We start from the raw sequence: 16,303 nt of genomic DNA on the forward strand, positions 1-16,303 counted from the left end.
ATCAGTGTACAAAACAGGAAGTGGGTTTCGCAGCAGCCACAAACTCCGCATTCCAAGCCGGTAGACGATTCACAGCGAGTGAATATTACACGTTTTAAAGCACTTTTTCGGGAAAAGGCTGTATACCGGACGAAGAGCTAAAACCGAAAACCACACAATTAATATTAAGGTGTTTTTTGTCTTTGCAAAGCTTCCAAGAGTTATTAGAGAAGCAAGATGTGTGGGCGCACGTGAAAACGAGACATTTTACATCTTTTGTTCTCGTTTTACATGACGGATATTAGCCGTTTCCTAAAGTAGTAGGCGTAGATCCCACACACACAGACAGATGCACAGATAATTAACTGCATGCCATAGACTTACTAAGACAAGCAGCAGAGTTTAGCTTACCCACAAAGATACTCGATAGCTTGCAGGTGTTAACCAGATTTCATCTGAGTAAAATGAAGGAAAGAACAATTTCTAGGAGCCATTTTCTACAAAGTAGGTTTTCAGAATTTTTTTCCCCATAGCATCTTTTTCAAAGTTCAATGCGTATGGTATAGAGTGATTCAATAATTCATTATTTCAAGTGAAATTTTAAAACTGAACAATGGTTGCAAGCAAATGATAATTATACAATTGAGGAGGACGATATCGATGAAGAACTTGTCAATAAAATGAGGAGAAGATTAGTAATCTAAAATGGAACTAGGAGGGAGAAATGAAAGATTTAGGGACCGATTACTATTTATCGCCTGCGGCAGGTTGTGGAGTTTCGCTGTGGCAATAAAATTTACCCAATCCTCCCTACTGCTCTGTAGTCTTCGTTGATTAATGAACCCCCTCATTGGCAGTCAATTTCTATAGTTCCCCCCCCACCCCCCGTATACTATGCTACCGACTACTGACCCTTCCTCCCTTTTCCCCCGAAAGCCATGTAATCCCCCCACAGGCGATGAAAAGTGACTGGTCGTTATTCATCTAGAGAGGGGAAGAAAAATTAATTCAACTCAACATGATTTTATGCATAGTAGAACCCCGCAAACATGAAATCCCAAGGAAAACAAAAAAATAATTCGAGTTACCGGGGGGATTCGAGTTAACTGTTGTCGAGTAAGCGGGGTTCTACTGTATTATAAAAGCCTTGTTTGTTGGAAGTAATCCATTGTTCTTGAAATAAGTTACCGCGGTACTGAGGAGGCGCCTGACGCCCGTCAACTCAGTTCACACAACTAAAGATATCACAATTGTAAAATACTATTTCGGGAAGCAGTCAGATTTTGACACTATTTCACAAAACTGTGTTGTTTCGATCTTGCCCCTCAATTCACAAGACGGAGAATAGTGATAACTGCGAAAGACACCTTCAAATACCAGAGTCACTCCAATTTGGCTCTTTCTCATCAAGAAGTCATGTTTGAGAAAACTTCAATGTATTTCTGATTTTGTTTGTGTCATTTTTTTTCAGATCAAAAGGCTGAAGAGATCGCAGAAGAAACCTTTCTTTCTTTCAAAAAGCTGACGCAAAATTATTGAGCTAGCCTAACATGCAAAGTGACTCATGAGAGATTTTTCAGCCGAGTTCTGTCGCCTAAAATCCGGATGGCAATCTCCCTTAATTACGTGCCACATTGCGTAGAAAGTTTGACAAGACCATGTGGCCAGCATGACGAACATGTTTCGTTCAAGGGTCACACAAATTGCGCCAAGAAATTTGAGCAACATGCTGATAAGCGTCACCCCTGAAAATACGGCATTATGCTCATTAGTTACGCTCGAAATTTTTCATTTGGCTCAATTTAATCAATTTGAGATGACAGCTTTTATGAGCCCCTCAAGCTTTCTCTCCCCTGAAACTTATTAAGAATGAAGGCTCACCGAAGTTCAGAATACAACATTTTACTGGATAAAATTCGTAAAAAGCAAGCAAGGAAAGCATGCCCTCTGTTTACAGAATTGTCTCTTGTTGAACTGTAACATCATGGGAATTTTTAAAATTCAGTCATTATGCCGGTACTATGCCCTGACTATAGCATCATGCTGGCATATCTGACCCTATTCCGTTTCCGACCAAGTTTCGAATGGCATCTCACGCAAGTGAATTTACTTTCCTCTTGATTTTAGACAGCGCTATCACTGTCGTGCAGGGACGAAACATACTTCCGTCGGACTAGCCACAAAATTCAATACATACTGGACAATCTTCATATCTTCTGAAGATAACGTTGGTCCGGTAGCCGAAGTAAACAACATTTAGATAAAGCATTGTAGTATTTCTTCTAGTGCCCTACTCAACAAGTTTTTTGTACTCACTCGAATTTCGAATGGGAGTTCGCTTTCATCCAGAAAAAGAACATGGCAAAACCACACAGCATAGCCAAAGTTAGCGCCAAATTGTGAAAACTTTGATCCAATTGAGAAGTTGCTTGTGAAGTCTTTAACCTCCATTAAGACTCGCGATAGGCTTTCGAGTGGTATATTAATAGACTGCCGAAAGCTTAGTACCAATACAAAGAAATGTCACAGTAGAGTCGCTTTCTTTCTTCCCTATGTTAGACTCTAAATTCCAGAAATATAATATTGGTATTAGGAAAAAATTGGGATAGAAAAGGACGGGTTTTTTAGCGCGTGTCTACTGAAATTCCCTTAGTATAAATTGTGGCGAAATAAAGGATCTTCTTCAGTTAATTGAATACACTTTCTTGCACCATCAAACCGCAATGTTGAGTGCATAATGAGATTAAGAGGAACGTGCAACATCAAAATTAATTCAATTTATTGCTAATTGATAGGAATTTGTTTTATTCTAATACCTCAAATAACCTAGATACAATAAATGTTTATGTCTGTGACAAAAACAAATAGAGCTTTGAAAAAACTATCCAATATCTTCTTGACGCCGGCTTGAGTCAGCAAACTGAATTCACAGCAAAATTTCTTATCTACAATAGTCTCTAAAAAGTACTATTTAAAGGTTGCAGAATTTACAATGTTCAAAGCAATAAAATGTATTAATTAAGATTTAAATATGGTTGGACTATATCTGAAACAATTTCGCTTATAGCTTTGTTTATTATTTCATAACGAACTATTTCAGAAAGTACTTTTCAACATGATATTGTTAATTTGTCTGAAATACTGAAAAACATAGCCTTTATTTTAAATATCGTCTCAAAAGATCCAAACTAAAATGGTTTAACGCTGTGCGCTTTCCAACCCTTTAACTCCCAGAGGGGATTGACATGTAAATTCTCCCTTTCATATTACTGCAATCTCCAGGAAACAGGTGATTAGAATACTCAAACTTATCCGGTAGAAGTTGTTATCTTGATCTAACACCAAATTCTTATCACTGATTTACATAGAAATGTGTAGCAGCTGGAGGGGAGAATTGACAATCCATGAGATCTTGGGAGTTAAGGGTTAAATGGATATGGCAAGAAACGTCGATGCTGCTGAATGACGGTGCGTCAATGTTGATGCTAATTTTTCAACTTTGTGAATTGAAATCCTTTTGAATCTTCTCCATCGTTCAACATTTACATAGGTTTTCGGCTCATTCTCGCCCCTTAGTAGTTCGTCTACAGCAGTAAAATATCTTTTCAAGGTTCATTTTAATTGAGGATCTAATCTCTAGAACGCAAAAGAAACTCAGTGTATCATAATCCCTTTAAGAGATCATTTTCCCAAAGTACGCTTAATTTTGCTAATTAAATAATATTTCTTCATCACAACCGAGCTCAGACTTAAGTTATCTTCCTTAACGATTATTTTCTATTAACTCACGTGGAGCTTTCGACACTGTTGATCAGCAAAGTATCTTAAAGTGTGTATCAGAACGCGTATCACATATGAACTTAGCAATGGCTCAATAGTGGAGCATCGCGGTCCGGAATCTGAACGTCTGACGTTTGATTCCTCGCGGGAACTCAATTTTTTTTCTTGATTCCACGCTCATGACATGACGAAAAAAAAACATATTTCTTTAAATATATCAAGTAGACAAATATATTCGTTATACAAATATACTCCGTTATGAACTTATATCAGAGCACGAAGCGGTTGAAATGGTACTGGCATAGCATGGCATGGCATGGCCGGTGACATGTTCTGAACATTACGTCATACACAAAAAAAAGTTCTTAACTTAGTAATGAATGTTCTTTCGTTCAGATCCTAATTCTACACAGATCGCCAATAGAGCTGAAACAAGATGAGTAACACTCTGTTAAGAAAACAATTTTGGAAACATTAGGTTACTCTCGTGAATCTCAAATGCGGTTCAAGTCCTAATTTCATGTCTACTTTTTAATTTCGAAGGCAAAAATTATATATATTATTTCAGGAGCCTACTTCTTCTTGAACTCGTGGGAGACCAGAGTGATGTCTTCGATCTTTCGATTTGTCACCAACGTGTTACCAGCTTAGCATAGAGAGGTTTTTCTTCCATTGTGTAACTAATCGACTTTAGCTGTCTTTCTCCGTTGACTGTATATATACAAGTCAGTTTAAAGACTAACGGTCCCTGGAAAAAAAGGTAAAAATAAGTATAAATTAAGTCAAGGCTGAAATTCCAAAACCATTGTCCAGCAAGTCTTGTCGTCCAGTTACTCGCCCTATCGTAACTGGTGCTTCATACTGTCTAAGGCCGTGTTCTGTGTTCGTGTTAGGAAAGACAGACCAGTAAAATTTAGGACCCAAATTCGCTAAAGAATCAGTGAATGCACTCCTGTACCCTACTGCGATAATACTACAAGATATAAAAGTGAAGAATTTGTGTAGATGCCGGGGAAAGGACCTCTCTGGTGCTACGTTATTCTAACCACCCCCCCCCCCCCCAAGCTAGTAGGCTCATTTACTCCACAGCTTCTTCATCTTGAGGGGAGGAGCTGTGACACGTAAAGATCAGTTAAATACTACCTGCTGCATATTTATCACGGAAATTTACGCCAGTATAAAGGAAAAGACGACTAGACATTAACCCTTAAACCCCCAAGACTGATTGGCGAATAATTTCTTGTCACAGTATAACCCTTGAATTAAATGTAAAGGTCGTGAGATTAAAGGGAATGATCACCAATTTAAGGGGCTCCTGATTTTAAAACAAATTCTCTTTGCCAGTACCATAGGAAATGTTGGTAGAACAGTGAGGAGAATATGAACACCAAAGTCAGGGTGTAAAGGGTTCACCTTCCCAATTGAACTGAATAGTTGCTCTTATAAAAATGTCCGTTTCTTTTCTAAGAGTTCTTTACCGTAAGCCGTTGAAGGTCTTTGACTTTTAACGTCGCTTCTGATGGCCGGCATTTTTTTCCCAACATGTCACCTCGCGCGACACAGCATCCACTCACAACCTGAAGATGACAAAAAATTTTACATAAGATATTGAGTACAGCGGTTTCACTAACCAGACAATATTCCAAATCGAATAAGTGAGCTTCAAACTTTTCAAACTTGTTGCTAAGTTACTATGACATACGTGGTGGTAACGTCATGCCCACGTGACAATCTGAGCTAATTATGATCGAAAGAAGGATGAGGTAATGCGTCGTTCGGAAAGTTTAAGGTTCAAATCTTCACGTAGTATTTCCAAATCTTTCTTCTTCATACGCCCATAGCAGTTTTTCTTGAGAGAAATTTTCCATTAAATGTTGAAATGAGAAATTACTTAGCATTCTTCTCTCCAATAATCCTTGATTGGTGAAGAATAATTCCGTCAACCTCTGATCCCCTCACATTCAAAACGAGAACTAATCACGTTAAGCACGTTTTCCCGCGCTCTCAGTAGTTAGCTTTAAAGTTTTCATTCGAGTTCTCGTTGACTTTTTGTAACAATTTCCTTAGTTTTGGTTAATTATCTTTATCACTACGGGTTTGGCTGTATGACATTCGATCTAAAAGCGTTATGATAACTTATAAGCCATCTCACTTACATTCGACATCTCAAACGTGACATTTAAGTCCAAGCTGTCCTCTCCCAGCGCTCGTGCATTCACTATCAAGACATTTGACACTTCTGCGTTAAAAATCAACTCAACCCTCACTTTATCATCTTGATAGACGGTAACTGGATCATTTGGAATTTCTAACAAAAGAGCAAAACAATAAATAAGTAATAGTGCCTCACATGAGAATCTCTTAACTGTGTTTAGCTAGGCGTTGTTAATAGGGAGTTTAAATCCATGTTTGTTTCAGAACATGTGTGACCGCAGACGCCTGGAAGTCACGTGACCAGACTCCAGCGGTCACGTTCGCCGTTTACCGTCCACTTTTGAACTTCGGGGAAGGCAATGTTTTAGCCACATTTTGTGTTTGAAATGAAGGCCCTCAGACGTGGATCTAAAACTCTCTAATAGCTACTGGTCTAACTCCGTGTAGGCAGGGATTTGTTACGCCTTAAATATAATTTATAACATTTGTTTCCCTGTTTGTTTGTAAAGCCCAGCATGGAATGATCAGCTAAACTTTTTTCTTTCTTTTTTTCTTGGTATTGGTTTAGTTTGCATGATACTCTATTAGGAAGAGCGCCTGGGTTTCAAAAAGAATTAAAAAGAGATTCCACCAGTCCAGAGGTAAAGTTATTTCTAGATGCGTGTCAAGGACAATTTGGAAAAGCAGTTTGTTCCAAATTTCTTCGGTCGGTGATTTGTCCATAATAATTGGCATGATCCACTCAGCTTCGCCTCCATCTGTGATTGGTCCAGAAAACTCACGCCACTTTCTCAACAATCAGATGCAAAACTAAAACCAGTCACGACTTAGTCGCCCGCGCGGGTTTTCCCGCGCTTTAGGCAGTTTGGTTATTTTTACTTTGAATTCTCATTGGCTCTTAAAGGCATCTTCCTTTCTTCTGATTGGCTGTTGTGATAAATTTGGCTTTGGTTTTACCACACTCAATCGAAAAGCGCTCTCATGGGAGGCGAACGACGACTCAAGTACTTCAGACCATGATTTCTCACTTACCATGAGCTGATTTCCACTTTGCAGTTGCTTCTTCAGCGGACGGATTCAATGAGATGTTGTCCACAGGGGTCCAGAGACTCATAGGTTTGACTGAAGTGGTTATCCTGTTCACAATTTGTTTTTGATTTGTAAGATAGTCCACGAGGTTCTCTTCGTGTATACCTGACAAAATAGATAAGTGGAGAAAGGTTCCCTATAAATACAGAATTAACAAAGCGATTCGATAATTCGATGAAGGTCCTTAAAACTGTATACTAAAATGTCAGTTTGAGTTGCGAAGACAAGTTTTGAATCTGATCTGTTGAGAGAGAGGCACGAGTTTTCTGAACCAATTAAAGAGCGAAACGACGCAAACCAAGGCAATCGTTTCGTAAATCGCTCCTTTGCAGAAAATGGAAAAAATTCCGGCCTCGGTAGCTATTGAACCGCTTGCCTGCCAACGTGTGACTTCGTAGCAAAGGTTATAAAAGCGCCCAGCTGGTAATTACATAGCACAATTTCAAGCTACTTCAAAGCTTTAATATCTCAAACTTATTTTTGTAGAGCTCTTTGCATTATTTTCCTTTTTTGTGACAGCTGTCGTTGTGATTACGTAGGTTTTGAAATTATAGCACTATCTTAATGCGCCCGGCATATCAGGTTTCAATTAAGTATCGACAGCAATTCTGTACTACTCTGACCTAGCTTTACTTCTCTTTGTGATTGGTCTAGAAAACCCGCGCCACCATCTCAACCAATCAAATGCAAAACTAAACCCAATCTCAACTTGGTCACTCGCGTTTTCCGCGCTTTAAACAGGTTGCCTGCTGTTACTGTGAGCTCTCATTGGTGAATGAATGATGATGTTAACCTTTGTTCTTATAGATAGTTATGTTTACTTCGGTTTTGGTTTTTCGACAGTCAATTGGAAATGGCCCTATTCTTGGAGTTAAGTAGTTCAATACAACTCTTACCACGACTAACATGTAACAAAACTTCTTCGACGGATTTATTCCTGTGTTCATCTGAAATAGCTTTCAGGAGGTGCTTCGCGAAAAAGCCATTCTTCTCCTGCTCACATTCAAACACACTTGAACGCGGGCAACTGAAAAAAGATCGACTAACTTAACACAAACTCGGCATTTGATGACCTCCTAGGTAAGTTATACAATAACTGTGGGATATCAGTTAGGACTTCCATGTACAAATGAACCAATAATTTCTTGCACAATTTAAAAGAAACTCCTTGACTAAGGTTATGAATATTTAACTGCTCCGACTAGCAAAGTAAATGGTCATGCAGCGCGCGTAAAAAAATGATGACGCCTTTGTTGTGAGAAAAAGAACCTGAGTCTACTACCAGTAATGCTTACAACAACAAAAACTTACTTTAGATGGTAGAAAAGAAGAGCATGTTACGTTTTTTTAAGGTGTGAAAATAACTAAATATCAGCAAATACTAAAACTAAACAAATGAATAAAATAAGCAGAATATCCCCAACGATTGTTAGTAAACAAAACCTCTTGAGATTGCTAAAGAACAAGAGACGGAGACAAGTCACAGGAAGAAAGAAGGTCAGGGAAGCAGAGTCACAAATTGTGCCTATAATCGCGACAATTACGCATGTGCCATTTAGAGTTAATACCTGAATTTGCTTAAATCTCATAAGACTTTTGCTGGACTTTTGGCGCAGATCTGATTTATGATGATACGCATTAACTTAAAAGACGCATTAGACAACCATCTGGAACAAAGAAAAAAGCGTGCTTACCAGCCAAATGCTACTACCACATTTGGTTCTTTTATATCTTGTAAATCCCCACTAAGTAATGGACTGTTCTGCGCTACGTAATCCGGTCTAGAAAATCAAAGTTAATGAAAACAAACAGAAGTTTGAACACTGAATCCTCTTTACAAAAAACCGTATTTTGTCTCCACTACACAACAAATAACACAGTAGTGCACACCAAATAAGTTTATTTAGGGAAGCCTGCCGAGAACCAACCCGGGGCATATATAGCCCGGGGAATGCATACATACATATCTTCGCAACTGATATACCACATACAATCCTGATATACAGTCAATTCCTTACACATTAAAAAAGGTATACATTACTAACATGCAAACTTCACCAAGTCTGGATTAACAGAGATGGGCAACCGCTTACAAGGACATAACTACGGTTATACAGAGGCCAGAAAAAACCTGCCAGAAAAAACCCCTTTGGGGAAAAACATGACAGGAAATCTGGGTAGGAACCATGGCCCAAACTCAGAGCAGTTGGCAGCCCATCCTACGAGGCTTCACAGCTAAAGAAAATATTTTTTCAAACTAAAATAAATTTGTCATCAGCCAGAGGTGAACGGTTGGTTCTGAGGCCTAGATGGACATCACGTGCTATACTTTCCCTTATATACCACTGCATCATTACCCATGATGCTCGGGCCTAAGGCCCAGGCCTTGTCGTATCTCGTGCCGACAAAATATCTATTTCTGCCTTATTCGCAGACTCATTCGTTAGAAATACCATTTACTGAGCTTGATGAAACCTCCAACACGAACACGAATTGCTAGTAAATCGCAAGTACTGGGAGGTAACGCTCTCCGCAAAACTCTAAAATTGTGGAGTCTTAGCGTCTCTTCTACGAACTTCAACCAATGCTGCCCTTTCTCAACTTTCTCTGCTTCTTACTCTCTTTCTCAACTTACTCTGTTCTGCAGCAGTCCAGCAACACAAGCTTTAACTTTGCCTTAGTTTCTTGCATGGCCTTAAGTACTTCAGCTGAAGCCATGTTCTCTTGCCAATGATATAAAGGCGTGGCATCGACTGGCATTAGATAGCTTAATCCACCGCGTTCAAAACCATGGCCAGCAAAGTAGAACACAGCATAGGTATCTTCGACAAGAAGCTTGCAGAACTCCGCAAGAGCTACTCTCATCTCCTCCAGTGTTAGGTTTACTAATGAAACCACCTGTAAATAGTGAAATGATATTTGGCCAAGGCAGCAGTCTTTTACAAAGAAGTCAATAACTCTTTTATAGAACTCACAGGGTTCAAAGTATACCATTAGCTCAGAAACAGCAAGCACAAAGGAGGGAATTCTCTAGCTAGGCAATAGACAACACATTTACTAGTGTAATAACCCACTTGGAATGTTGGGAGAACACTCAAAAAGTTTGTAAACCATACACTTCTAGCTCATGATTTCCCAAGTGGGTCACTACACTGTTAAATTGATATAAAGTGTGGCCTATTGCTTCCATAGCAATATATATATATAACTATGGGTTTACTTGTGCAATAAATGATAGGTTTTGACAAATCAGGACACTCATACATGTAGTATCTAGGTTATTTCATGAATAAGAAAATTCAGGAATGCCCCACCCTTAAAAGCAAAAGATTTCTCAGTCACAATTTCAAGAACAGAGTGGTTTTATTACTTACTTTGAAACCCATATTGATAAGTCTGCCTGTAAAGTCAAAAACATCATTGATTGGATGAAAAAGCTTTCCGAGTTGTTGATTGCCGTAATCTTTATTTCCAATTAACAGGGCAACTTTATTTGCGACTAGAAAGAAAAGAAAAGAACATAAAATGAAAAATATAACAACAATAACAACACTGACAGAACTAATTAAAAAATAAATGCCATCAACAAAAAGATATCCACTCTAATAAAAGCCTAAAGATTACCTGACCAACCAGCCTTTGCATGAAACAAAATATTTCTTTAACCAGACAGCTATTTATTAGACACTATCCCTGGGAAAAGACTACATGTATTGGGAGAGATTTCCATCCAGTGAACACTTCCCTTAAATAGTCATTTCCCAAGGACAGAAACTTCCCAAGACACTTAACTGTTTCACTCCCAAGATCTCATTTCAGTGATTTTCCTAATTGTCTGCTTCACAAATCTTATCATGTTATTTTGGATAATATGGTATTGGATAAACTAATTCCTCTAATTGATATTTTTTCGTTACTTTCATCACTTATCTGTTTGCTATTGTATTGAAATTGTAAGGAGAAATTCTGTCTTGGTCACTCATGGAAGAAACACTTTGTTTGTTGTTGTTTTGGAATGCTTGGAACTCTCTTGACTTTTAAATCATTTAACAATTAAGAACAAATCATGTTATCACCTCGATCACGCGGACCACGTGTATAGGAATCTCTGGCTGTAAGAAAAACCATTGAAAGTTACATCATAAATAAACAAAAGGTTGACAAACAGTTCTACTATGACAGGGTGAGAGAATCGGCAATATACAACTTAATACCCTGTCACAGAGTTGCACTAAAGTGCAGATTGCTGGCAAACTTTATAGGTTTCCACTGCTGAGTTTTGCAGGGTGCCTCTGCCAAAAACTCAAGACATGGCCACAAAAATGAAGTAGATCTCCTGCAAAACTCCATACCAAGTACTACCTATTCGGAAAAATCCTTCCCCTTTGAAAATTAAATAAACCCATGAATTCAATCATTTAAATTTAACCAATTATCTCTATTTTACCTGTGGTAAGATTGTCAATATTAACTTGCAAACTTTCAATAGTCACTTTAAAATTGTGTGAATGCATTTCCCCAGCAGTGTTGTACACTTTACAATGATAAAATCCATGATCTTCTGCAGAAACATTGTTTTTTATCAACCATCTGTGTGTTGCTTCCGGGATGGGAGAATCATCATGAAACCACTGATAGCTTGGAGCTGGTCTGCCAACACCATCACAGTATAAGCTTAGCCGTGAACCCAGAAGTATGTGAACATCAGGGTCTGATTGAGAAGTAATGATTGGCAAATCTGAAACAAAGAGGTTCTCCTTAGTTCCAGTAAGTTCTGTTAATTTTCAGCTCTTTACACCCTAACATCATTATGCATATTCTCCATACTGTTCTCTATACGTAACCTAGGTTTTAACAAGGAGAATTTGTAAAACCGTCAAGAGCTATGTTAGTTGCTGATCATTTCCTTTATTCTTGTGACTTACACATTTGATTCAGGGGTGATATTGTAAGGCAAAATTAGAACCTTGTCACTCTTTCCAAGTAAATTATGAATAAAAAGAGTTGTAAACACTGTCTCCTAATGGACAGTGCACTGAACTCCAAGGGGCCATCACATAAATTTAATATTGAAATTGGCAATTACAGCTAAGAAAAAAAGTGAAATATTTTCCCTTGCCACGATGACTTGAAGATGTGATTTTGCTGTTTTTGTACAACACCACTGCCACAAATACAGCTTAAAGAGTATGAGGTTTGTCATTCTGAATGATCATCATTTAATTTACAACTGATACCATTAGCACAGGGTGTTTTGACACAACTTAAAAACTTAGGTGCCCATAGAGAAAGCCACAAATACTGAGGGAACTGCAGGGCAATCACAGAACTCATTGACATGGTCGGCAAAGTTAGGTTATGAGACAGACAGCCCATACTGTCCTTGCTTATCCTAGCCTTAGTAGCAGGAAGTAACTGAATGTCTTGCTTCTTCCTCCCTGGATAGGATAATGTTACATCCTAAGGTTACTAATCACCATTTTTTCAGGTTTTAATTATACTCCTGAGGGGAGAGAGACACAATTAGAGGACAGTAACTTGTTCAAGAACACAATATTGTTACCTCAGACCACAAATTGAACACCGGCTTTTCAACACAAAATTCAGTGCACTAATCACAAAGTAAGTACACTGTAGGTGGATCAATGTCAGTGCCGAAGCAACTATGCACCTACCCCCCTTAACCAAAATTAAACCCTAATTTGTTATCAGTTGATTGTTGTTGGATCAGGGGAGGGGGTAGGTGCACAGCTACTCAGATGCTGACAATGATCACTATACATCTCTGTGACTTCTTGATCAATTGAGAACTTTCATCAACAACCCATAGTATGACTCACTTACCAAAGGGTGAAGAGCTGTGAGCACCACTGTCTTCATCAATTATCAATTTGGCCCAGCTGGTGAAAATACAACCATGACAATTTGCAATGCGGCATGTATAATATCCTCCATCACTTTCACTGACACTCTTGAGCTCTAGCTTATTTCCTGTTTCCCCTTGAAGAAGTTCTCTTTTTTTAAACCATTGAAATTGAAGTGGTTTGTGTCCTAATGCTTCACAGTGTATGTAAACATTCTGTCCTGGAATTCCTCGTATTTCTTTTTTAACATCTTGAGTTATAGTTGGAGAAAATGCTAAATGATTGATGTAAAATCAAAAGAAAATTATCCACTAGAGAACCCAAGTTATTTGTTTGCAGTTATAATTATGGATACCAATTGTTGGTGATTGTTTTTGTTGTTGCACTCTCTACTTGTGCATGCACATCCATGCTTACCCAACTGCACCTTGGTTAACTCAAATAAGAGACTGCCACAATGTCACCTAGGAGATGGGGGATATGAGCTCCACAATAAGTTGCTTTGTTAGCTCAACTGGGAGACTGCCACAATGTGATGTGAGAGGTGTAGGGTATGAGTCTCACTGGATTACCATTATAATAAGTCTTTCAGCTTAAGGGGAATGAAAGTAAATAAGTATTCTCCTCTATTCAGATGTCTCTAGCAACTTTGTTAAAGCTGTTACAAATAGTTATCATACAACAGACACAACAATGCAATTTAAGAGACAAAAATATCCATAATTGTGAAAGCCAGTCTAGATATCACGATTACTTTGGCCACAAGCAGATATCAGGTAACGAAGAGATTAAAAGAGCATTTTTTAGGTATTAAAGGTAACATTAACAATATTTCATTCTGCTCGAAATTAGCATGTTACTTTATGAAAAACTTGCAAACTTACTTAGTAAATTAATTACTTTCTGTAAGCCTGGTGACCCTTCACTCATGGAACTGATCCAGCTTTTGAAGACTTTCACAGTTATTTGTGACTGTCCCAAGTCTTGCAATAGTTTAAGAGTTGGGCTTCCTCCTGGTGACAAAGTTGCCATTCCAATTGCATAAACTTGACATGGATCCTTATATGATGGTATCTTGTGTCTTATAACCTCATGGACAAGTGATTTCCAGTTGGGCTGTTCAGATGCGTCCAGTATTGCTGCTATCTGCTTTTTTATATCATCAGGCAAGTCTGTGATACACCTTGAATCCATTGCAAGGCAGTGTTGTTGGTTAATCTATCTATGCTTTGTAGGCTTGATGATCTGTCAGATTGAAAGGACAAATGTAAATTTTTATGCTCTTACTCGTTGGCCATGGCAGGGTGGAGGAGGGGTCCCACCAAGGAAAAGGAAAGAATAACCTCCCCCCTTCTGCACCAACCCAAAAGTATGCTGTGATTTCGGAATATCAAAGGCATAGCTTTACCCTTTCTCTACATCAATCTCATTAGTATGCATCAATCAATATGAAGCTTCAACATCCCCCTACTGGATAACCCTCGGGCATTTAAACTTTCAAAGATTGGTTTGTTCAAATTCCTACACCCTTCCACAAGAGAAAATTGTGTTCAAAGCTCCACTGAAGTACCACATTTGACTGTCAAATTCTTTTTTGTGAATGGCACGATAAGCAACTGTGACTTTCTTGTAAACCTTCCTTTCAAAGCCATTTGCTTGCCAAGCACCTCCATATTGAAGGATCAAATTTCCCCCCCCCCCCCCACTTCCACCTCCACTGCAGGCATGGACAACAGTCCAATGCCAGTGGGTTGCAGGTGGGAGGGGAGAGGGGGGATGTTGATAAGCTTTACACAAATTGATTGGTGCATAATACTCTCACTATTTGCCACACAATACCTATGATACCTATGATGCAAGTTTGGAGAATTTAGTATGGATCAATTTTTATTACCTTCAGCTGTCTGCTTGATATTGTATTGATATTCTGAGACAAAATTCTGTCTTGGGTACTCATGGGAGTTTAAGGATTAAGAGAGCTCTTAAGGTACATTTCAGCTCTCTTGAGTGATTACATAATTCTTCAAAAACTGTTTGGGCAGTCCAATACAAAGTGGGAGAGAACATTAAGAATGTCAATTTCTGCCACAGTTTCCATCACAATTTCTAAATATCAATTCTCCTCACTGCCTGCCATACATCTGCTAGTGTTTCAGCTCTGAGAATTTTGTTTTAATTCATACAATGTTAATTTCTCATTATATTGCTGGTAGTTCCTATGTGATACTAATGACTTTGCTCACAGTCTTATTTAAACAATTCTGTCACAGTTTGCTAGATATGGCTACCTTGGATCAACATACTACAATTTCTCAACTCTTTTTTGCCCAAAAGTGATCAACTTATAACTTCTCCTTGCAGTTCCAATATATTATCTCACAAACAGGTTATGAGAAGACACAACCTTATCAACTAGCAGATGTAACGCTGTTTTAAAATTAAATTCCCCTGTCTAATTTACAAAGAAGTGTATGGCAGTATGTAAGGAAAAATGCTAATTGGATCATGGGACTTAAAGGGTTAAACAGGGTCAGGGTCAGTAATGCCTTGGAAGTGAACTGCATTTATAACTTCCCTTTGAAACCCTTTCCCAGGCATCTCATCGATAGGGTAAATTTTCAAATTCTCCTTCCCTCCTCCCCTAGGTGACTTTGTAATCACAACAATAAGGGACCTTCTGAGTGAGCTTATTCTAAAACGCTGTCTTACACCTAGTAATTATCTCTAACAATTGTTCCCAAAATATCCGCAAAAATCATTCATTCATAAAATACCGAGTCACGATCCACTAGAGTGATCATCTTATTGTCTGAAACGCGGCATCAAAATACCCTAAGCTACTTCTATACGTCTACTATGTCAATACACAATACGGTTTATTACACAACACATAGTCTGACAATCACATCTGAGGCTGTAAACAACTTAACTTTCCACTTGAAATTTTTCTCACCTTCTAGCAGGAAAATTGCTTCATAAGGTATTTAGAAATCATAAACGTGACCTAACCAACAATCTCGCGTCCAACTCTTGTTTCATAGATGATAGCATTTGCGTGAATCAATCGATTTAGGGAAAATTTTAACGACAAAACGGATCATACGCTGACAAAAACTCACCAGATCTTGAAGCTGAAATTTCTGAAGAACCTCACTGAGTCCACTATTTAAAGACGCACTTTCTTCCGGATTCGTTGTATTACTATCACAAGTTTAAGCTTACTTGGAACCAAAACGAAATATTCGTTATGTGTTGGCTGTACGCCGTCGTTTAACGGTCGATTCACTATGTGCTTCAATATCTTGCAAATAACCTCAGAGGGAAAAAAAACCTGGCAATATTTCAAGCAATACCTTGAAGGTTGTTTCGATAAAGATGAAGATAATTTTAGAACCATTACACTTGACTAAATCAGATTTCCCGGACAAAAGTAATCA

At 38.3% G+C, this 16,303-nt stretch overlaps 1 protein-coding gene across 1 annotated transcript; it reads right to left on the bottom strand.

Annotated features, from left to right (window-relative positions):
• Positions 1–2,769: 2,769 nt before the first annotated feature.
• Positions 2,770–16,296, bottom strand: LOC131775534 (mucosa-associated lymphoid tissue lymphoma translocation protein 1 homolog). The gene is made up of 13 exons (XM_059091651.2): positions 15,986–16,296; positions 13,751–14,111; positions 12,847–13,140; positions 11,450–11,740; positions 11,079–11,114; positions 10,377–10,501; positions 9,638–9,900; positions 8,697–8,783; positions 7,899–8,029; positions 6,946–7,107; positions 5,916–6,067; positions 5,238–5,336; positions 2,770–4,507 (listed from the first exon to the last, which is right to left on the bottom strand). The coding sequence occupies exons 2-13, from the start codon at positions 14,058–14,060 to the stop codon at positions 4,388–4,390; spliced, it is 2,070 nt and encodes a 689-aa protein (XP_058947634.2). The 5' UTR covers positions 14,061–14,111; positions 15,986–16,296; the 3' UTR covers positions 2,770–4,387.
• Positions 16,297–16,303: the final 7 nt, after the last annotated feature.

Source organism: Pocillopora verrucosa, chromosome 4 (genome assembly GCF_036669915.1).
Source record: "Pocillopora verrucosa isolate sample1 chromosome 4, ASM3666991v2, whole genome shotgun sequence".
Classification (NCBI taxonomy): domain Eukaryota; kingdom Metazoa; phylum Cnidaria; class Anthozoa; order Scleractinia; family Pocilloporidae; genus Pocillopora; species Pocillopora verrucosa.